Source organism: Cavia porcellus, unplaced genomic scaffold (assembly GCF_034190915.1).
Source record: "Cavia porcellus strain 051 isolate PalLab524CR breed Dunkin Hartley unplaced genomic scaffold, mCavPor4.1 scaffold_12, whole genome shotgun sequence".
In the NCBI taxonomy this organism is placed as follows: domain Eukaryota; kingdom Metazoa; phylum Chordata; class Mammalia; order Rodentia; family Caviidae; genus Cavia; species Cavia porcellus.
Window position 1 is genome coordinate 84,367,408 of NW_026947495.1, and position 24,460 is coordinate 84,391,867.

The following is a 24,460-nucleotide window of genomic DNA, read 5'->3' on the forward strand; positions in this document are numbered from 1 at the left end:
CAAAAAAAAAAAAAAAAAAAAAAAAAAGTTTTTGCAAATGGGAAGGAGATGAAAAGTTGGAAAGAGCAGAGCGGGATTAAAAAAAAAAAAGAACGAAGATGTGCTGTGTACAGCTTTCCAATGAAAGTAATCATTACATACTATAAATGCATATATATATATTAGAATGAGAAAAAGAAAGTTTCCAACCTTTCCATTCAGAGTCCAATCATCAGAAAATTCTCCCTCATACATAGTATCATCTTCAGAAAGTAAAACTCCATTTCCCTGGGTGAAGAAAAAAAACACAAATATCACAACACACAAAATGTAATGATTTGGAGAATATGTACCCCTATCTTAGAAGCCTCACATCAGGGAGGAGGAAGACAGTACTAAGAAAGCAGCACATTAACGAGATGATTGAAAAGCTGGGGATGCAGCAGTCCTAAAGTAACTACACGCAAATGTTTCACTCACCGTCATTTTGTTAAGGTGGAAGTTGCCTTCATAGTATAATCCAAACTGGGTGACAACCACACCATTCCCGTGACATGCATCATCTTGCCACATCCCCATATACTTTTCTCCTCTGTATAGAAATTAGAGGAAAACAAAAATGAAAAGAAAAACCAGTGACAGCGAAGGTAAGGTGTTGGTTCCATTTTTCTAGTTAAAATTGTTATATCTGTCTCTTCCCACTTGGAACAGCATGACAGCAAAAAGACCTCTTGCTCACAGTAATGTCTTCTCAGCAACAATATTATGGTCTGTTTTGCATTAGATGGCTGAAGCAGAGTAAAATTCAAGCCCAGCCTGATTAACTTAGCAACTTAGTAAAACCCTAACTCAAAAATTATTAAAAAATAAAAACACCGGGGGGAGGGAGAACATGGCGGACAGACAACAGCAACTACTGAAGGCTCTCTGAAAGGCTCGGCTCAGAGGCCAGGAATGATGCGGACTAAGGAGATACGAACCAGTAGAGATATGCTCTGTTGACTCAGGAACGAACTGGGCTGAGAGAATCCAACTTAGAATACAGTCCTGGCGCTAAAATAGGAACAGAAAAGTCTTGGTGTGGAGGCTCGACCCCGCGCCATTGGAAACCGCGATTTGGGTTTCCCGCCGCCCGGCAGCTGGCTACCTCCACAGCGGCTCGGCAAGGAGAGACGCGCCGAGCTCTGGGAACGGGAGTCTGCGAACGGAGTTGGAAACAGGACAGACAAGGAGGTGTACACGAAAACTGACTGGTGGCGAGGTGAGCGAGAAACTGACTCCCTACCACAGTTTGACTCCAGCAGAGGTTTTTCTGGGCTCAGGCAGTCCTGTAAGAGCAGGGCGCGGTGGCAACTCCAGCCACACATTCCCCTCTCGGACGGGATTGGTGAAAAGTGCCTGGCCTGGGTGACGCTGCTGGCGGACTCCCTAGGCTGGCCTAACCCAGATCCCAGAGCCTGACGGTGGCCCGAAGGAGCGACCGACTCCCGCGTAGGCTGCCTCCTCCGCAACTCTCTGGGGCGCAGCGGTGGGCGGGAACAACTAGCCAGCGCAATTTGATCAGGCTGTGGCTGACAGGCAGGAAAGCCGGGCCTCCTATGTAAGATTGCATTTTATAAGGAACAGAAAATATGGGGAAGGGAAGCAACAAAAAAGGCTCCTCGGCCCCCAATCCTGAGAAACAGGCAATAGTGGACACCGCACCAATATACATTAAGCGCCATATAGAGAGCCTCATAGACCAATTCAGGAATGAAGTTATCAATGACCTGAAGCTAGAAGTATGCAGAATAGTTAGAGAAATGCTAAGCACCACCCAGGAAAAAGCAGATGGTGGAATGGAAGAACAGAAAAAGAGGGGAGAATTGCTTGATGGAGAAAACAGAGAAAGCATTGAGTATGTGAAGCAGGTTCAAAGGGACTATCAAGAAATTAAGAAGTCTATCCAAGACTGGCATAACAGCTTGAAAGAAACTAAGGACAGACTATCTGAATTGGAGGGCAGACTTGAAACATGGGAGAATGAAATGAAAAACTTCTTAAAAATAACAAAGAAACACACAGCAATAATACAAAGACAAGAAGATGATAAGAGGAGCCATAACTTAAGGATTAAGAACATAAAAGAAGAAGTAGGGACACAAACAAGTGAACTACAAAAGCTACTCACAGAAATAATCCAGGAGAATTTTCCTAATTTAGCAAAAGGTAAAGATACTCAGATGTATGAGGCATACAGGACCCCAGCTACCTACAACCCTAACAGAGAAACACCCAGGCATATAATAATAAAAACTCCAGAAATTCAATACAAGAACAGAATATTAAAAGCTGTAAGAGACAAGAAACAGATCACTTACAAGGGAATACCCATCAGAATTACAGCAGATTTCTCTTCACAAACCATCAAATCACGAAGAGCATGGGGAGAAATAATTCAAGCTTTGAAAGATAATAATCTCCAGCCAAGATTGAGATATCCTGCACAACTGTCCCTGGAAATTGATGGAAAAACGAGGTGCTTCCAGGATAAAGAGGAACTGGGGGAATTTGCAACCACCAATTCAACCCTACAGAAAGTATTGCAGGATATTCTAAAAAAAGAAAAATACAAAGAACCCAGAAATAGTGGCGGGGAGGCCACAACGAATGGAGCAGAGAACAAAATGAAGAAGACAAACTGACAGCTACTGACAGAAAAAGAGCTCAACAGAAATGAGACAGAGAAGATTGGATGATAGGAACAGCTTTTTTTGGAGAAAATGACATCTTAATAGGTAATGCTGATTTAGTACCATCTTGTTTTGAAGTCTCATCTAGCTTTTGTTCTTCTGTCTCCAATGGTCTAAACAGGTTGTATCTTATTGGATTTTGTTATGTACGATAGTATAAGCAAAAACCTTTTAAGGACAAGGAGATTATACAGAGACCATTGTTCATTTTCTGTTAGTCGATTCTAAATACTCTATAATGCTGTCATTCTCTTAAATGGTTTTACATTGTTTTGATATACTTAATGCTACAGTATATGAAGTTGTACTCAAGGACTTCAGGGAGGGAGTCAATATGGTAACTATTTTTGGGTCAGGATTATCTGGTGGTGAAACACTATTCTGCTTAAATGGTTATGTTTTGATCTGCCCTGTTTCGCTGTTATGCCCTCTTTTTTCTCAATGTCCACTCCATTATTTACTTTTTTATTTTTATCCATTTAATTAAAGGGAAAAATATAGCAGGATATAATATAGTAACCCACTTTGACTTTCTATTATCTCGATTTGAAGCCCTGTATTACTCTCACCATCTTGTTTTTGACTGAGGTTCCTCTATTCTGTTTTGCTGGATAGTATCAGGTTCGAAAGTTTAGGCATCAGCTGAGAAGATAATGAGATTCATTATAACGCCCATTCTCGTTGACTTTTATCTACTTTTGAAGACCTACAATATCTCCAATGTTTTGGTTTTGTCGGTTTTATTCTTTACGGTTTTGTTCAATTGTATTACAACTAATGATATAGGCAATTCTATTAGAAATAGCGGGAGGCATTATGGTAACCATTGTTGATCACCTTGTATTATGTTTTTATATTATCTATTATGTCCACCCTTTTGACTTGACCGATTCTGTTCTGTTATGTCACATTTGGTTTTACTCTCTTCCAAAAAAGCAATAAGAACCGTGGGAGCAATGAAACCCAAAATGTGTAATAGTCACTGTACAAAAGAGAGGAAAAGAAAGTGCTCTAAACTATATAACTGCATGTATATTTAAATGTATAAGATAGAAAATGATATCACAGAGTTTTATTGGATCATTGAACAGAACTGTTTGCAGTATCATTGTTGGAATCCACTCTACAAGCTTTAATTTTGTGACTTGAACAATTATTTCTAAGATGGCAATATGTAATCCATTAACTAGTGATTTCCTACTGCGCATTTTTTTCTTCTGTAAATCTGTATAACTTGTACCCCTTCACTGTTTTTTTTCTTTCTTTTCTTTTCTCCTTAAATTAAAAAAAAAAATAAATAAAAACACCAAAAGTTCTAAATGTGACAACAGACAGAATCAAACCTATCTATGAGTATCATTTACTCAAATTTTGCTTAAATACGTTAATGAGGTTTTTCATAAAAGGTTCAGTTGTTACCTACTTAAACATAGAAAAATCATACTAGTTAAAAAGATAAGCCAGGCATGGTGTGAACAGCTGTGATCACAGCAGGGTCACTATGAGTTCAAGGCCAATGTGAACCACATAGCAAGACTCTTGTCTCAAAAAAAAAGTATAAACTGCTTGTTAAATAATCACACAGTTTAGTGATGACAATAATTCTTTAAGATCCCATATTTTGGATGCTGTAGTGCTTTGCAAGGTGGCTAAGGATGGGCCGGGGAAGTACAGTCTAAAAGCACATTAAATTCAATCAGACATGGAGACAACAGAACTGTACTCTACAGTCTCAGTAACAGACCTCTGACTCACTAGGAAGCTCAACCAAAAAAATATTTAGATACCAGCTGTGTATAATACCAGTGGGCCTGTTCACTGGTTTTCCCATCTCTTCCCTTTTATTTCCACTTTCTACTGACTGCATTAAAGCTTTTTCTTCATATGATAGGAACTTCATATGATAGCTTCTCTGACATAGTAAAGCCTTTGCACTTTGGAAGTTTAGAGAACACAGTATTGATGTGGATTGGGAACTGTTCTGTTTCTGTAATAAATAACTTACTATTTAGTCCACAAGAAAATGAGGGGAAAAGATGACCCCAACTGTTTCCTTATGAAAATTTTTCTTTTCTTTTTTCTGGGTTTGTGGTAGTGGGCGGCAGCCAGGGCCTCGTGCATGCTAGGCAGGAACTCTACCACACAGCTACCTCCCCAGATCTTCTGATCTTGAGACAGTCCCTCTAAGCTGCCACTTAAACCATTAACTTCAGCTTCCTGAGTCGCTGGGCTTCCATGCATGTGCCACCTAGGCCAGCTTAAAAGCTTTATATGTTGAAAGCATCACCGCTTTTAGAGAAGTTTAGGAACATTTTCCTCACATGATGTATTGAGATTACAAGCAGAATAGTGATATTATACCTAGTGATATCATCAAAGACACCATATCCTGCTTTCTTATCCATTGCCCACTGGCCAATGAACATGCTGGGAGATGAAGAAGTCAGCTTGCCACTTCGGAGGAGACCGTGACCATGGCGCATGTTGTCTTGGAAACAGCCTTCGAACACTTCACCAGAGGCATAGCTGTGGTTACAGAGAATGGATAGGGATCACATGCTCGCTGAATTCTGATGCTTATCTTTACAAAGTCTAGCATATCCAGAACAATGCTCCAGCTCATTATCAGCTCTCATTATTATGTGACTATTTTATACCACCAAAAAATTTCCTTTTTGAGTAAATGAATCTCAGAAACTAAAGACATCATAGATGGTTTTCTGTACTGACATGGGAAAAAATTAAGTTTAGTACCTAATTAGAAAATAAAATAATGAGCTACCAAGGGGAGCAAAGAATGAAGTTTTGTCCACATTAAAGTAATAAAATTCACTGGACCTGGTACACATGCCTGCAATCCCAGCACTCAGGAGGCTGAGGAGGAGGATGGTGGCAAGTTCAGTGTGACACATGAGGGATTATAGTTTTTGTTGTTGTTCTTTGGTTTTTTGAGATAGGGTCTCACTAGGGTCCAGGTGGCCTTGAGCTCATAGTAATCTTCTTGCCTCAGTCTCCTGAGTTCTAGGATTACAGGCATGTGTCACTGTGCCAGCTAGGCAAGGGGTTATTCGTTAAAAGATTTTACACAGGCTTTCACTCATTAAAAAGAATAAATAAAAATTTGCTCCTTGGGAATTCTTTGAGCAACACCACTCCAGCCTTTCCTGCGTCAGTACCTATAGACCCCTTGCCCACACATCTTTCCTTCTTTCCAGTGTCCCACATAATGGTCTTCCTTGTTCAGAGCCTTATTTGGGATTCTGTATTCTCCATACCTGCCAAGGAAAATAAAATACATCAGAAGACAGATTCATCATGCATTCACCTATTGTGTGTATGTACCAGTGAGCCTTTCAACGAGGAAGTCAGAGAAGAGATTTGCCTATAGGAGGACAGAGGTAAATGGGGTTTTGGTTTAAAGTGTACTTATTTCCTAAATTGTACAAGTCTTAGAGCTTTGCCTGTTACATTCAGAAATTATTGTTTTATTCTTAGGCAAATGCGACACAGAAGACCTAGGCCTACCTCTGTCACTAGCCACCTCACTTGGTAAGTCTGGACACCAGCTTCTTCATGTGTAGTATAGACGGTATAGAGCAGATTATGTAAAGGGTGTTTTCATTCTAAAAATCCATTAAAAGACATCACAACACACAACTATCTATTTTTCATTTTTTTTATATAGCAAAACATTATTTTTAGCATCATATAGAATACTTCAGTCATAAATTTATTGTGTAAACCCATTTGTAATGTTAGAAAGTTTGACAAGTGTATGCAAAAATGATGTTATCAGAGTATCACTAGGAAAATATATCACTAGGAACATGTCTCTTTTGACAAAGATATCATAGCACTAAAACATGGTTTTAAACTATTAATAGTGGAATTTCTCTATATTCTTAGTGAGAAGGGAGACATGTTGTCAACAGTGTGATCATAAACAGTACCCTGGTCCTCAGTCTGCACAACTTTGGAGAGAAAACACATCCCGAAGTGAATTGAGGCTGTGCCCCCAGATTCCTAGCTCTCTTCACACTCACCTGTGTGTCCTGTTTTAATATACTGTCTGTACATCCAAAAAACCGAACAAAGATCTACTGCTTGTTTTGAAAAGCAACTCTAAACATAAAATAACTGATAAAAAAACTTCAGGTAACCCTCATATATTAAACAATTTTCTTACCCATCTTCCAAGCCGTTCCTAAACATGCCAGAATATACCCTTCCATCAGGCCACTTCAATACCCCTCTGGAAGGCATAAGCAAAAATAATGCACATCAACTACTATTTTCTAGAATCAATACTTCCTCTGCATCTCATCCCAGAGATAAATCTTAAACACCATCACCTGCCATGGGGCTTTCCTGAAAACCAGCGCCCATCATAAGTAGCGTCCTTCAGGTGGGGGTCCTTGTAGAAAGTGTATCTGGCACTGCGGGAAACAGGTGGCTCTTGCCTCTGCATGCCACTGCCACTTCCATAGGGCGGGAGACCAGATGTCCCCCTCAGAGCCTGATCCACAGCCTGGCTTAGAGCCCGTAGCCACTTGGTCTAGGAGCAAAAAGTAACAGCTCAGAAACCAAATACTGCTCTAAATGCTGCCATCTTTGCTGTCCTTGAACTCACTTTGTAGCCCAGGCTGGTCTTGAACTCGCAACAATCCTCATGCCTCCGCCTCCCAAATGCTGGGGTTACAGGCATGTGCCATCACGCCTGGCTCTTAATACTTGCCTTACTGAATAATATTAATGGCTCTTGAAATTTACTGCTATGTATTTAAAATCAAGTTACTGGGCCAGGGATGTAGCTCAGCGGCACAGCACTTGCCTGGCAAGCTCAGGTCTTGAGTTGAATCCTAGCACCAAAAAAACCCCAAACAAACAAACAAAAACTCCTATTGTTTTAATGAAGATTTACCTGATATACCTGTGTATCACTGGTTAAGCAAGAGCAGTTCTTTTTTGTTCTTTCAACACAAACTGAGAGCATGCAGTCACGCTACCACAGCAGAAATAGCCAGGTCAAAGACTGAAAAAATCTTGTATGAACTAACCTTTTCCTGGGGTGTTGATGAAAGGAGAGTGAACTGTTCTTCGGGTGTAGTTATCTTCAAGCCATTCCTAAAAGGTTCGCAAGGATAAACACCAGGAGGTATGACAACTGGTTGTTACAGTATCAATCCTCAAATATGAAAACCAGCCTATTCCTTTCCAGGTGAGCAAAAGTCAGTAACATGCAAATACTTCTGTCCCGGAGATGGGTCCCTCAGTGGGGAAAGGTCACACAGTGTCACACTAATCAGAGAACAATGGGAATGCGAGCCATGCAGATGCCATCCTAGCCTCTGTCATGAGTTCCCATGATTATCCAAACACCCCATTTTATTATCCTGGCCACTTCACTGTCTCATGTGCTATGCAGGATGGAAGGCAGCCCCCAAGCCCTATCACACAGAAGGAAGGATGCTGGTAATGGGGATGGGGATGGGGCTGGGAGAGCCGGAAACACACTCACACACTGCTGGCTTCTTCAGAGAGTGGTTCCACCCAGAGTGTGGCCAGCGGGAAGACATGGTGTGTGGAGAACTGCAACAGACAAGAAGGAAGTCTGGGGGGAGGCCCATGCAGCCCTGGGTCTGGCCGACATACTTGTCATGCTGCTGGCCCACATTAGCCTTAGGCTTTCTCCTGAACAATTTCTGAGATGGCTAAATCCAGGTAGGTGCCACTGCTGTGACACACAGTCCCCAGGACACAGCCAACTCAGGGATCCCTTCTGGCTGGCACTCTTTCTTGAGCTCTGTGCAGGGGGGTGTAGCTCAGTGGTAGAGCACCTCCTTAGATTTCAGGGGGCCCTGCATTCAATATCCAGCACCAGAGAAGAAAAGAGACCTCTGAAATTGAGACTGCAATATAGTTAAACACTCTTTTGCTTAATACTTGCAGAGAAATCAACAGTTTTCAACACAAACTGATAGCATGCAGTCAAGTATCACACAATGACAATATAATAGTGGTCCAACAAAATTATACAGTTTAAAAATTTCTGTCTCCTAATGACACCACAGCAGTTATAGCACAACATATTTCATGTGCTTGTGGCAGTACTGTAAAGAAACCCATTTGGACACACTAACACTTAAAAAATGTACTAAGATAACTTAAAATATTCAGCACTGTAACATGTTGTACAGGTTCACAGTTAAGAAGCACACATTCTACGATAGATTTGTGAAAGTATACTCCATCATATTCACCTAAAGAAACTGCCTAACAATGTTACTCTTTTTTTTTTCTGTCTTTTTAAGACAGGGTTTTATTATGCAGTTTAGCCTGGCCTTGAACTCATTTTGAAGCCTAGGCTGACATCAATTCACAGTGATCCTCCTCCTTCAGCCTCCCAAGTGGTGGGGTAACAGGTATGCACCACTATGCCCAGTTAGTTTCTTAACATCCTCATCCTTAAGCAACGTGTGGACTTACTGATTACAGCAGCCTACCCCCAGAGTGGCTCTCTTAGGTTAGTGACTATAGTTAGTTATCACAGCAGCCTTTTAGCACCTTTTGAGATCAGGTATAAGGTTAGGAGTCCAACCTACCTGGGCATGGACCAGGGCATCATTAAAGAGAATGAACCAATTCACAGAAAACCTGCCTGCGTGCTGCAGGGAGAGGGCTCGGTTGCTGCTCTCACACAGCAGGCGGCGCTCTGGCTTCCTCAGGGAATCCTAGGATTAAAAACAGACACCACACTGGATAATCAGTATAATTTTAACATGCAAAAAGAAAATAAAACAGGCAAAAGTTGGGAACAACTGGTTACAGTGTGGTGTGGCATTAAATTGATATTCAGATAGGATCCAAACACTTCATAGATTAGAGCCTAAAAGAAGACAGGAACAAACTAAAGATGATAAGTCTCCATAGGATTCCTAGAAATGGAGAAATTTATTGACATTTAGAGCTTTCGTTCCTACAGTCCTTAGCCATTTTAGGAAAGTGGTCATTAAAACCTCAGTTATACACAAGCAAGGAATAAAACGGTAGTGACACTTATTACAGAGATGCCAGCTGTTTTACTGGGGTGATAAATGACAGTGGTGTGGTTACCGTCATTTTCCCAGGAAAGGTCTTCCAGAAGCCCAGTGTGTACTCTGCTTCCTTCCTTTTCCTGCCCAGATGGAGAGCAAGAGACTCGTAACAAGAGCTGGAATCCTGCAGCTTCTGGTATTCTGGAGATGTCTAGAGACCAACAAACAAGGGGGAAAAGAATATAAAACAATTATTCAGAATTCAGAAACTCAGTGTGACTTAGGTATGTATTATTTAGTTAAAGGATAAAATTTCAGCCTGAGAATAGAATAAGAAAGGGAGTCGGGAAGGGACAAGCATAATTCCATAAAAATTCCAGGACACAAGGTGCACGTGAAATGCAGGAAGAACTCCAGGAGGGAGCGGGACAAACACTGGCAGTCATAGCGGGAAGAGCATCAAAGAAGCCAGGACAGGGCAAGTTATAAAAACTTTAGTCTCAGAGTCCCTTTGTTTTCTATGCGTGAGGTACATGACACGTTAAGAAATAAGATTAAGAAAATTTTAAAAGTACTTATTGTTTTTAAGTAAAATTTTAAATGACTACATTTCCCAAACAAAGATATTTAGTGAGCTGGGTATGGTGGTGCATGCCGGTAATCTCAGCACTTGGGAGGCTGAGGCAAGGATCTCTGTGAGTTCCAGGCCAGCCTGGCTCCAGTGAGACCCTATCTCAAAAATAAGTAAGTAAATAAATAAATAGAGATAAAAGTTTTAGTGAGAATACAGCATTGGTTACATTTTTTCAAATCTCTATTATCTGGCTTAAAAGGCAACAGTTGAGGTTTTATATCTACTACTTAATTTGTTATGATACAATGTTTGGTTGAAATATGTGGAGAAAACTTGGCCTTATAAAGATAGATAGTTGGAAAAGGTAGAAATATTGTAGCAGTTACTACACACAACATGGCTACTCCCCTTGGACACATATTAAGACGTGGTAAGCACTTGGGAGGCTGAGGCAAGAGGATCACTGTGAACTGCAAAGTGAGTTCTAGGCCGGCCTGAACTGCATGGTGACACTGTATCACAAAAAGACCAAAACCAAAAATATATCCCCACCCCAAATTTAGTGAGTACAAGCTTCTTAAGGAATCTGAAATTATAGCAATTAATTTCTTGCCTTTGTTACATTAAAATGCTCTGGTCACATGTAGACTGAGCATTTGGAAAATACTGACTGAGTTATATAGGTCTTTCAAATATTGATATGTTTATGCAAAATCAAAAATTAATATTACCATATATTTCATCAAAAAGAGGGTTGCAGACTGTAGAATTGTCAGATTCATGGCTGTCACATTCAGATGTACCCAGAGACTACAGATAATATCAGCTGTTCTTCAATTGACAGTTTCATTTACTTACATCTGAGACAGTACATGTCAACATCCAAATGTGAATCTTACTTCATTTATCCACTGTAATATTTATTCAAGTTAGAAAAAACAGCAGGCCTCAACTTGATCACGTTGTACTTTTCCTTGAGAAACACCACACATCGGTGTGCAGTGGAAGTCATTACAGGTCTCCCCACTCCAGCACAGAGTACAACGAATGACTCACATTCTAGTCAGTGATTTCTGCAGCTTCATCATGAATATTCTGCAGGGAAACTGGCACTTTATATTTTGGCTTCTAGCTGCAAGTGTGAGGCTATACTGCCTTGATTCCTGCTAAGGGGCCAGCAGTTTTACTCCCCTTTATTTCTGCACTGTCAATGCAAATAACAACATGTAAAGACAAAGGTCTCAGTATTATTGCTCAAATAAATACTTGCAACCTGGTGAACTCTATGATAGTGTTTGTGGAATCCTAGCATTCTGCAAACCAGTGCTGAGGCCCAGTTTCCAGAAAAGGGTAACTGTTGAGGAAGTAGAAAGTTAAGATACACAGCCAGGCATGGTGACACACGCCTGTGACCCCAGCACTCAGGAGGCTGAAGCAGGATGACTGCTGTAAGTTCAGGGTCAGCCTGGACTACACAGTGAGCTGAAGGTCAGCCTGAGCTACATAGTTCAAAAAACAAACAAACAAAAAAGAAAAAGGTAGGATGGAAGTTGGTCCCTTGCATTCAGGAATAATTAGAGTCTCAATTCTTATTAAGGTCATTCATATTTAACCTGAACATGGTGACTCGCTTAACCTCAGCACGAGGAAGGAGGATAGTTTGAGCCCACTCAGGGCTACATACTGTATGCAAGGCCAGCCTAGACTATATAGCAATACTGTCTCAAAAGAACTCAAAAATAAACATTTAATGAGTATCTAGATGGCCAAAGGCACAAGCTTTGTCTCTGGGAGTTTATGAATAGACAGAAAAGATTTAAAAATATATACACACATATGTAGCATATCAAAATAATGCATATTTTTATCAATAGCCTACATATCGAAACAGTAAGTAAAGTGGGCAAGAGAGCACTTGGATATAAATTCCGGCTCTTAGATGTACCTCAATCTCGCATGTATAAAAGGGTCACAGTTATAACACTTCTTTCATTGGTTTGATGTAGAAATTAAAAAACAGAGTTTGTGCCTAGGACAGTAAATGGAACATGAAATGCATTAAATAAATATTAAGTGCTATTAGATTTTTACATGGAGAACTTTAAAAAATATACATAGAGGTTTAGGCTCTACCTCAGACTTACTAAACTGCAACACAAGGGATAGAACTGCAATAGGAGTGGAACACAAATACGTGTTCTGAAGAGAACTTCCAGAGATGGCTATGATGCCTCCCAACAAAGATAACAAGGACCACTGACAGTGAATAAGGGAGAAATAAAGTGCGAGCAAAGCACAGAGGAGAGAATAACAAATTCTTAAGAGATGAGAAGGGGAGGAAGCTGTACAGTCAGAGGGCTTGATTTTGATCCATGTCTTGAAAAGTTCTACCACAAGGATGGAGTTACAAAGCAAATACAAAGCCCAAGGGAGCTACATACAGGGATTCCAAACCAGCGTAGGGGACACAGAGACACACAGCATGGAACACAAAAGAGGGATCAGCTCATGCAGGACCTGGAATGTCACTTTGTTCATTCCACAGAATTAAGCCTGTCAGCCTGGAAACTGTACAATATCAGACAATGCACCACTCTAAATAGATTCAGTAGGGATTTTTTAATTAGTTGAGACCATATGGAGGTAAAATTTTTTGTTTGCTGATTTAAACTTGTTCAGCAAAAAACTAGATCTGTTTGGGTTAAAATTGAAACCAGACTAAAGAAAAGAATTATAGGATCACAGGAGGATCTACTGTAGAAAGCTGGCATCTGTTCCTTAATCACTCTGAGACATGAAATCGGTTTAGATCAGGAAATAGAGCTCAAGATTGAAAAGATTTTAAGGAACTGAGGAGTCATTATGGTTTCTCTAGAGTCCTTCAGAGTAGAAACAAAATGAAATCACACACTGTAGTAAAATCTCAAAGATCTCAGGACAGGCTCATTATCAACTACACTAAGTGAGCAGAAGTCACAACAGGATCTCAACTGTAGCTAGTTTTATAAAATGAATGCAGGGCCTGCACAAGGTCCTGAAAGGAAACTGAATCCCCAGCAAAGAAAACTACATTCACATGGTCACACTTTACTTTTCCACTGAGGAAAAAGCAACGTCATATTAAGTTAGTAAAATTCTAGATCTTATGGTTGCTTTATTCAAACAAACTATGACTCCTGGGTTTCCAAGTGTCCAGAGTAGGTACATACGGGACCTTACCACTTCAAAACAAGTAGCAAGCTTTAGCAAAACTTTTGCATAATTATGAAGGCGTCTGATTGGCAAGAAAAAGAGAGAATTCAGTATTTCCATCAACTGAGTGTTTTCATCATTCACGTCTGATAGATCTTGCAACAGCTCTTGGTTTTTATTCAAGAAATCACTGAAAGTAAAGGGAAAAATATTCAGTTAATCATTTTGATATTGATAATATGTATAATATTACATAGAAAATTTCACTAGACAAAACCTTTTTTGGATTGTACCATTTTAGGTGTAAAAACAGAAAATACGATAATCTAGACATGATTAAGACAATTTCCTTAGCTATTAGGTAGGAATTCTGAAAGTATAAAACACATACCCTGTAATACTGTCATTCTCTTGAACGGTTTTACATTGTCTTGGTATGTTTGATGCTACAGTATACGAAGTTATACCCAAAGATTTTAAGGGAAGAGACACTATGGTAACTACTATTATGTCGAGATTATCTTGTGGTGAAACACTATTTTGCTTAAATGGTTATGTTTTGACCTGCGCTGTTTTGTTGTTATGCCCTTTTTTTTTTATCTCAATCTCCTTTTTATTATCTACTTTTTCATTTTTATCCTTTTAATTAAGGGAAAAATAAATAAAAAATAGCAGGATATATTATAGTAACCCACTTTGATTTCCTATTAACTTGATTTGAAACTCTGTATTGCTCTCACCATCTTGTTTTGACTGATTTTCCTCTATTCTGTTATGCTTGATAGTACCAAGTTTGAAAGTATAGACAACAACTATGAAGACAATAAGATTCATTGTGATGCCCATTCTGGTTGACTATTATCTTCTTTTGAAGTCCTCTAATGTCTCCAATGTTTTGGTTTTATTGGTCTTATTCTTTACTGTTTTGTTCAATTTTATTATAACTGATGATACAGGCAATTCTTTTTAAGATAACAAGAGGCATTATGGTAACCATTGTTGATCACCTTGTATTTTGTTTTTACATTATGTATTATGTCCATCCTTTTGATTTGACTGACTCTGTCCTGGTATGTCACATTTGGTTTTACTTTCTTAAAAAAAAAAAAGTAGTAAGAAATGTGGGAGTAATAAAACCCAAAATGTGTAATTGCCATTGTACAAAAGAAAGGAAAAGAAAGTTCTCTAAAAGATATAACTGCATATATATTTAAATGTGTAAGATAGATAACCATATTACTGAGTTTTGTTGGATCACTGAACAAAACTGTTTGCAGTCTCACTGTTTGAAAGTCGTCCCCTCTATATGCTTTAATTTTGTAACTTCAACAACTGTTTCTAAGATGACAATATGTAATTAACTAGTGATTTCCTACTGTTTATTTTTTCTGAAATTCCGTATAACTTGTACCCTTTTTCTGTTTTTTTTTCTTTTTTCTCCTTAAATAAAATTAAAAAAAAAACAAAGTATAAAACACAAAAAATTGTAGCAATAGTAACTCTAATAGAAATGGACAGAACACAAACACAGATCTGTGCCTTAAATTCTAGGAAATCAATCATACATACCACAGTTTCAGGGGAAAAATCAGAGACCAGTTGACACCATTACCTGTTATTTTCAAATCAAAGTCAAAGGACTAAACAACAGTTGTAATTACTGTAATTAGTTGTGCTAAACAGAAACAGTGGAGAAAAAAGCAAAGCTCTTTGCTTCAAGAATTAGTAGATACTAAAATACTTTTTTTGATATTAAAATACTTCTAAATTTTTCCTTTGTCTTTTGGTTTTTGATTACCTAGTAAGAGTTTATTACAGGAAGGGAAAACAAAACAGCTCTACAGGAAGCAGCACTACAATTAATAAGACACTGTAAAGAAAATATATGTGAAGATTTCAGTATACTTAATCTGCAGTCAAGTTTTTATATTCAGTTTTTAAACAACTCATTATTAAAATTTATTGCAAATATTAAATGTGATCAGTAACTCACTCAGATTATGTTCACCAGGTCAGTACACTTAAAAGATTTGTAAAAGAAGTAAGAATTGGTGGGACAGAGCCACCATGTTTCTTAATGAGCAACAACCATGTGCTAGGCTCTGCCCTAAGTACAGTGCTTTACAGTGACTACAATCTTAGCTATAAGTAAGATGCAGTGTCACAAGAATGTAAGAGAAAATCAAGTCACTCCATAATCTCTTAGAGAACAATGGAGTAAAGAGACATTTAATCCAGAAATTGCAAAATACTTTCTTAGAAAACTGGATTTAAAACTGTAGTAATTGCTAGGAATCAAAAGTTCAGTGGCATAAATCTGATTGTCCTACAATACAACTAAAGAGTTCTTGGGAAGTGGACTCTGGGAAACACTGCCTGACTTCTGTTTTATGCTTGGCTCAAGTCCACATTCCCTCCATGTGCTGCTCAAGGGTACTCAGTCAGCTCCCTGGCAGCGCTCCACTTTGACTGGTTCCTGAGGGCAGGACACGGAGAGCAAACACACCCCTGGGCTGGTTTCCTGGGTGCCCAAGCCCCTGCCTGTGCTGCAGCACAAATGTCCCGCTCTTGCCAGCCCCGCTGCTTCCCAGGATTCACTCAGACCCTCGCTTACACATGCTTTAAAAGGAGCCCCAGGAGGTGGGGATGCAGCTCAACGGCGCAGTGCCTGCCTGGCAAGTGTGAGGTTGTGTTTGATTCCCAGTACCAAAAAAGTAAAAAAATTTAAAAATTAAAAAAAGTAACAAAAGGAGCACCTGATGTTCTCAGGAAACCTGAACCAGAGACTGTACTTTGCTTATTTTCGCTTGGGAGCTCTCTCACAGGAGCAACATTGTTCTTTGCTTATACAGCTATGAATGCATTTTTACTCAGGTTTTACTTGTTTGTTTGTAGCACTAGGGATTGAATCCAGGGCTTTTGTACTGAGTTACACCCCTAATGCTTAAAAAAAATTTTTTTTTTAATTTTAAGACAGGGTCTTGTGAAGTTGCAAAAATTATGGCACATAAGTAAAAAAATAATATAATAAATAATATGAAAATATTTAGACTTGAACAACAATTAAAAAAACCCAAAATGTCTCAGCCAGCCACAGCAGAGTATGTCTATAATCTCAACACTTACTTGGGAAACTAAAGCAATAAACAGAGTTCAAAGCCAACCTGGGCTCTGCAGCTAATTTGAGGCCTGCTTAGACTACACTACAGCAAGACAGTATCTCCAAAGAAAACAAAACAAACAAAACAAAACAAAAGGATCCAACAACAGCAAAAAACCTCAGAAAAATGCATCAAAGGTTATTAAGATTACAGCTAAAATAATAAGTAGCTAAAAATCTATAGCCTTCAAAGCCTACTAGAAAAATTAAAAGATGGAAAAATGAAGTACTAAACTTAATGAAGTTGGAAGAGATTTACAGGTCAACACAGAAAAAGCAGAAACAAAGACCACTAAAAAAAAAATAATGAAAGAAAAGGATTAGATTAAAAACGGGGTTAACTGCTGACAAGACAGACCAAGATGAAAAATAAATAAATGACCCAATGAAATAATAACAGCAATGAAAAACAAGGTGAAAAACTATGGTTATTACAGAGATGAAAACACCTTAAAATAATGCTTTGAACGTTTTGTCAATAAATTTCAAAACAAAGACAAAATAAATAATTTTCCAAGGTAATATAAATGATAAAGCCATAAAAACCAAACACTTGAATAAACTAATTTATTAAAAAAAAACAGGTTACTAGTTCAAAAACTTCCCAAATGAGATATCCTCATTGAAGTCTATCCATCTTTTTAATAGATGGATTTTAGTCATATCCTCAAACTACAGATAATCCCTATCTCATCTGAACTATTTCAGAAAACTGAAAAGTTCTCTAACTCATTTAAAATTGCAACTGCAATCTTTTTATTAAAATTGTCCAAGTTCAGACGAGAAGGAAAAGCTCAGCTTCATATAGATGAAGTTTTAAAATATTACCAAAATGAATTCAGTATTAAAAACTAACACATAAAGACCACTGATTTACCTTGGGAATTGAAGGATATTTATCTTTAGCAAAGTCAATACCTAACCTGGGACTGTAGCTAATGGTAGAGTGCTTGCCTAGCTCTGGCCTTGATCCCCAGCACCACAAAGGGTACAAAAATACCAAAACCAACCAGGTGTGGTGATGCATACCTATAATCCCGACACTCGGGAGGCTAAGGCAGTAGGATCATTGTGAGCTGGAGACCAGCCTGGGCTATAAAGCGAGCTCAAGGCCAGCCTGAACTGCATAGTGAGACCCTCTCAAAAAGACAAACAAACAAACAAAACCCCCCCAAACCAAAATAAACCAAACAAACAAAAAAACCACACCAAACCCCCCCCCCCCGACCAAAATAACAAAAACTTTCCAATTTTTAAAAATTGAATGTTTTTTTTAGTGGTATAACTATTTTAACTACACACACACACACACACACACACACACACACACACACACACATATCTACATATGTTGTTTTAGCTTCTCACTAATGAGACACTATGATGTTTACATGTGTCTTATTTCATTAATGAATATGGTCTCAAGTTGCATCCATTTATCTGTAAAAGTCTCCAGTTTATCCTTATTTATGGCTGAGTAGTACTCTATTGTATAAAAATACCATATCTTTTTTATTCATTCCTCAGTCGAAGGGCATTTCCAAGATCTGGGTATTACATGGGTGCACATATATTGCTGTGGTATGATGTTTCTAAGAATTGAAGTTTTTAAACCCTATAGAAAATATCTATCAAATCCTACGGCATTCGGGAGACTAAGGTAAGAGGATCACTGAGTTTGAGAACAGCCTGGCCTACACAATGAGTTCAAGACCAGCCTGAAATACATAGTCAGACTCTTTTTTTTAAACAAACAAACTTTAAAAAGGGATGAGGATGTAGCTTAGTGGTGGAGCACTTACCTAGCAAATAAGAGGTTCCAGGTTCAATCCCCAGTACTTAAAAAAATAAAACTCATTATTTCTAAAGATAATCAAGGCCAATATCATCTTTCCTCTTAAGAATGAATTAATATGTCTAATTCTGATTCATTGGCAAAGCTTTCCCTGGGTATTCAAAGACACACAGCAGTGGAATGCTTGGCCTTTGGCTGCTAGGGGATAGGTGGTGGAAGGTACGTATGTGCTTACATGGCAGGCTTAGCAAGAAGCTGGAATCCTCCCATAACCAGGAAATTTGTAATTGATGTGCAATACCTTGAGCAAAAAAGAAAACACAAATTTAGTATATGAAACATAAGTTATTATGCTAGTGCTGAAATATATATTATTTCCTAAATTTTCAAACAAGTATCTGGACTAGATAGTACATGAAATCTCACCAATGCATTTAGAACTTTTGTGATGTCAGTATTTACAAACGGTGAAAGACTGAAGAGCAGGTTGTGTGACACTAAGAATAATTCTATGAAGATAACTGCCAGTTTAATAAAGATTCTAATACAAAAAGAACTCTCAACAGCACCTGACACTGTACAGACCAGAATTTACTTGGCAGATAGTACTAACTTAACAAAAAAGGAAACAAGGATCATTAACATGACTGGACTTTTAATGAAAGTTTAATCTTTGTTTCAGATTCCCAATTAAGTCTTCAGAAGATGAGTAAGAGAATGTTGATTAACACTGATAGAGTGCTGGCTGACTTGAGCCACTATACTTCCTTCACATTCCTGGGTCAGTGCATGGAATTAACAGATTTTTCAAGAAAAGGGAAATTTTTACTTAAATACCCCAAGGGGATGTGGACCTGGAAAAATAGTTACAATGGTGAATTTTAGGTGATATGTACTTTACTACTCACAAATAACTTCTAAAAGTTCATAGTATAGATCTAGCTTTATTTGTTCTATATAGGAATAATATGTTAAAAAGTAGTTCCAGAAACCAACAAAAAGCTATGTTCAAGCATAAGGAACAAAGTGTGAGAGAAAAAAAGGCGTTTTGTCTTCTGAGCGAAACAGGTGTTTTAAGTCAAAAGAAGGGAAATTATACTAGTAAAGACTGAAATCTTCAAAAACAGAAGCTAGTTTTATTCATTTATTTTTTGGTACCAGCAATTGAACTCACAACCTCGCGCTTGCGGGGCAGATGCTTATGCTGCTAAGCTAAAGTACGGGAAGCTAGTTTTAAAAGGTAACTTGGTATCAAACTGTATTATTATGTTTCATGTCTGGAAGATAATGAGCTTAAAAATTCAAACCAAAGTGTTTCTTCTCAAGTAACAGCTTCAAATACACTCAGTCTGCTCACAGCTGGGATTTCTTCACAAGTCTGGCCACACATGCACAGTTGGCATGCGACACCGAGACGTCCCATGGGTGTTATTTCTAGGGTTTAAGAGTGACTTTAAATCCTTTTATCTTTCTTTGCATGGTTTTCAAAAACAAACACACATTATGTATGTTATGAATAACTTCTCACAAGCATGTGTGTGCCTACCTTGACTCTTGGGGCCCTGTAAGGAGCCTGGCCTCCGTGGGTGCCCAGTGAGTACACGGTGACCCATGAAATTTTACCGAGTGAATAATCAAACTGATACATACTTGAGACCAATAGCACAGTACTCTATATTAAAATAACAATTAGACCTGGGTGTAGTGGTGCATGCCTGTAATTCCAGCACTCAAGAGGCTGAGGCAGAAGGATCATTGTGAATTAGAGGCCAGTCTGGGCTACATAATGAGTTCAAGGACAGCCTGGACTACAGAGTGAGATGCTGTCTCAAAAAAACCAAAAAAACAGAGTGGTGGCACAATCCCAGTACTTGGGAGGCTAAAGCAGGAGAATCATTGTGAGTTTGAGACCGGTCTGGGCAACAAAGTGAGCTCAAGGCCAGCCTGAACTGCACAGCAAGATTCTATCTCAAAAAGATAAAAATAATTCTCCAACTGCTCCAAAGAACCCCAAACAAACAAACAAATTAGCTTTACATCATAATATCAAAATATAGATCAAGAAAAATGAAATATTTAATATTTCCAAATATTTTACTTTCACATTTTACTTAAAAAACATCAAAACTATTCTAGGTTTTATTAAGAAAATAATTTTTTTTTTTACTTTTTCCTTTTTTATCGGTACCGGGGATCGAACTCACGACTGTCTGCTTGCAAGGCAGACGCTTATGCCACTGAGCTAAATCCCCAGCCCCCAAGAATATAATTTTTGTTAAATGTAGTTAGGCCTCTTAAATTCTTCATTTACACAACAGTGAAAAGCAGACATTGGATCAGCCCCACACTTACAGCTGGTCATTTTTTTGGGTACTGGGGATTGAACTCATGACTTCACCCTTGCCAAGCAGGTGCTTATGCCGCTGAGTAAATCCCCAGCCCATTTGGTCTTAAAATAATTTATGTATTTACTTATTTCCTCAAACTTTAGCATGATTCATGTAAATACAGCAAATAACTAGCCTTACTATAGTACATATAGTAAACACCATGATGAGCCAGCAGTGGTGGCTCTGCGAGGCTTGAGGCAAGAGTCTAACCCCAAGCTGGGAAACTCCATGACTTGGTGAGATCCCAAATCAAGCTTAAAAATAATAAAAGGTCTGGAGTGGTAGCTCAGTTCAAAAGTCCTAGGTTCAGTCTCCTATGCCACAAACAAAAGCAAAACAACAAAACACTATCACTTCATTATGAGACTAATATAGAAGATGAGAATTCATTACTTTTACACCTTTTTTTCGCTTAAAACAGAATTTTAGTAATACAGGACTCTATTTGGTTTAAGATTAAAATACTGCTACTCAGTTCCTATTTAATTATATCACTGTCCTTAATCTACTCTTTTATGATGAAGGAGCTGCTCTCCTTGGCAGAATAACTCCAGAGAGACTCAACATGAACAGGACTAGATACTTGCTCTGTGTAACTATCCAAGAAGAGACCTGCATGCTTTAAGATGACCAGATTCCTGGCTTCCTTTATTCCCTGAAGGAAGTTACTCAAGGAGGCTCCATGCTGCCCAATCAGGTAACACAGCTTGCTGAACCGGCTTGCCACTTCTTGCAACAGCTGGACTGCAGTCACAGTGCCCAGATTCTCTGCAATGAGATGACGATGGAGACAGAAACAACAGAAAGACCAAATTTCTCAGGACTGCATGATTTTGACTCCCCTTTTCTAAGGGTACTTAACATGTTGACATGTTCTCTCATGCATAGAAGCCAAATAATTTTAGGAAATGTTACAGAAGTCAATTTCGGAGATCCAAGTCCAGTCCCCCATGAAACGTATTAAAATTGTATTCACAGGAACCTTACGGTTTGACATAGTAAGTCTAGTATTAAGATCCCGGTGTAGATATATAAATGATAAAAACTTTAGAGGTGATTTCTAAAGACAAGCCAAATTCTAGAAGCACAGCATTAACACAATAATCCTCAAATTTTGAAAATAATCTGAAGCCAAGGCAAAGGAAGTAAATGACTAGAAAGTGACACACAGGAGTTAAACCCATTTCTGTAGTTATATCTTGGCTAATGTTTTCAACGTTTGTATTGACTTCTGTTCTACATAGCCCTTGGACAAGCCCAGCTCTTCTCTGTAGAGTGCAATCCAAATATCAGGTGGCCTTGATTGCTCTGAAGTTTAGAGAACACACCATCAGATTGTTTGCCTTTTCCCAGCTCAAAGTTCCTCACTCTAGGACTTCTTCTGAAGAAGCAAGGCTTATAAGTAGAACAGTAAGACCAACAGAGATCCACATGAGGGACGAGTAGACATCCCTTTTCTTCCAGAGAAATCCAGGAAGCTTCCAAGTTGGGTTGCTTGTTTCCCCTGTCCAACTCCTAGAGGCTGGGCCACTCAAGAGGAGGTGAATTTACACAACAGGGACTTTACATCACTTAAAGCAAAATGTATTGAAAATAAAAGCAGTGTGGTGGCACATACCTGTAAGGCCAGGACTCAGGAGGCATTTGAGGCCAGCCTATGCTACATATTGAGTTCAGGGTCACTCTGATCTACATAGTGAGATGCTGTTTCAAAAACAATCAAATAAATAAATACATAAAAGCTAACAAGCCAGGCATGGTGGTACACTTGGGAGCCTGAGGCAGGAGGACTGCTTTAAATTTGTGGCCAGTCTGGACTACACAGTGAGTTCAAGGTCAGCCTGAACTATGTAGTAAGATCCTCTCTCTCCAAACAAACAAACAGGCAGCTAGTCCCCAGCTGCACTGGGATTAGTATTCACAAAAAGTACAATTCAGTTAGGGCTGAACTAGACAAGTTAGTATCAGCTCAACTACAGAAAATGCTGTATTAGTGTCAGCCTTCATTTTGCATCCTCAGAAGGTACTCAGCAGTAACAGAAAGAAGACGACAAAGAAAACTCCATCTCTATTCTCTGAGTGCAGAGCCAAACGTAGAAAAACTCTTCAACAATCTCTTAATACCCTCGTGGTGATAATTTTAAGAGATTATTTATAAGTGCAAATGAATCTCTATTTGATATAATTCTAAGAACTACAATGATAAAATACAATGTAATATATTTGAAAAATACACTATATAATGAAAAATTCAGAGTATGATGGAAGATATCTCAAGAGTTGGTGGGGCTAGAAATGCTGTTTGGAATTCTAGCTTTTAGGATTAACTTCCCCAAACCTGCTTCTTCTTCTCTTACATGAACAGTCTAGTGTTCCAATTTCTACTTGTTCAAGTAGAAGGAACTGCAAGAGAGGGCTCATGACAAAGCAAAACTAGCCTGTGACTACCTGTGTCCAAAAAAGAGAATGAAAAGGAGCAAACCCCAATTCAAAAGGTTTCTTAAGGCCACGTGTACTGGGCTGAGGCAGGAGGATCACTTGGGATCAGGAATTTGAGGCAAGCCTGGGCAACACAGGAAGATCCTAGCTCTTAAAAAAAAAATAAAAAGAAAACAAAACAAAATCTCATTTATGATACAGAAAGAACAGATAAAACCAGAGTCCTCATGATGTGGGGTGGGACCAGGGTAGGGGTTCAGCTTACCTAGACTGAGAAGAGGCCTGAGTATCTGGGATTTGGTATCACTTAGTTTTGAATAGAACCGTCGTTCAGTAGCAGCCAATTCATGGAGACTGGCAATATACCCCATGATGTTCTTGTCTGCCAAGGTCAGATAGCTGTCTTTTCCTGCTGTTACTCTACTTACATATCCAAGCTGAAAAGAAGAAAATAAGATTAAACAATATACAACTTAATAAATGGTTTTATATATGTTTTAAAAAATATATTACAAGCAGTCATTTGGTGCACTGAAGCTGGCTCACATTAGCTGGCAAGAGCCAAAGGTTTAAATATTCAGAAATTTTGTAAGCAGATGATTAAAACACTGACTGACTGGTAGCTTAAAATGAGCCACAGCGAAAACCTGCAAACACTGCAGATCAGGACCTTTTATATTTATTTGTTTTAGAGCTGGTACCAGTCTACTATTATTAATACATATATTTGGATCTATGTATAATTACATACTTCAACTTTAATTATCTTCAAGATATCTTTTATTGCACATCATAAATGCTGGAACCAGAGCCAGGCATGGCTATAATCCCAGTACTTGGATCACAGTGAGTTTAAGGCCAGCCTGAACCACATACTGAGACCCTGACTCAAAACAAAACAAAACAAGACCAAAAAAAAACCACAAAAATAAATGCTGGAACCACAGATATTCTAGATACATAAAGACCCAAATGAGAAGACTATATGGCGTTGGACTCCCTTTTACATGAAATAATAGTAATGAAAACAGAGAAGCACTATCCTACTTATAAAAGTATCAAGGGTCTGGAAGTTAGCTTTCCTTCAAAAGCACAACATAAAAGAATTTTCTTTAAAAAAAAACTTAGGTATGGTGGTATATCTACCGAATCAGAGCTACCCAGG

General features: G+C 38.6%; 1 protein-coding gene across 7 annotated transcripts in view; it reads right to left on the bottom strand.

The window, feature by feature from the left end:
- The window catches only part of Als2 (alsin Rho guanine nucleotide exchange factor ALS2), an 80,029-nt gene that overhangs the window by 20,020 nt on the left and 35,549 nt on the right, over positions 1-24,460 (bottom strand). For all 7 annotated transcript variants that reach the window (XM_063259558.1, XM_063259561.1, XM_063259557.1 and 4 more), the window contains 14 exons: positions 23,561-23,732; positions 21,444-21,624; positions 18,702-18,767; positions 13,539-13,701; positions 9,825-9,956; positions 9,314-9,442; positions 8,230-8,300; positions 7,769-7,835; positions 7,064-7,266; positions 6,898-6,963; positions 5,888-5,986; positions 5,073-5,237; positions 460-571; positions 190-267 (listed from right to left, as the gene is read on the bottom strand). In XM_063259558.1, the coding sequence (XP_063115628.1) occupies positions 190-267; positions 460-571; positions 5,073-5,237; positions 5,888-5,986; positions 6,898-6,963; positions 7,064-7,266; positions 7,769-7,835; positions 8,230-8,300; positions 9,314-9,442; positions 9,825-9,956; positions 13,539-13,701; positions 18,702-18,767; positions 21,444-21,624; positions 23,561-23,732 (1,704 nt within the window). The remainder of the gene's footprint in view (positions 1-189; positions 268-459; positions 572-5,072; positions 5,238-5,887; positions 5,987-6,897; positions 6,964-7,063; positions 7,267-7,768; positions 7,836-8,229; positions 8,301-9,313; positions 9,443-9,824; positions 9,957-13,538; positions 13,702-18,701; positions 18,768-21,443; positions 21,625-23,560; positions 23,733-24,460) is intronic.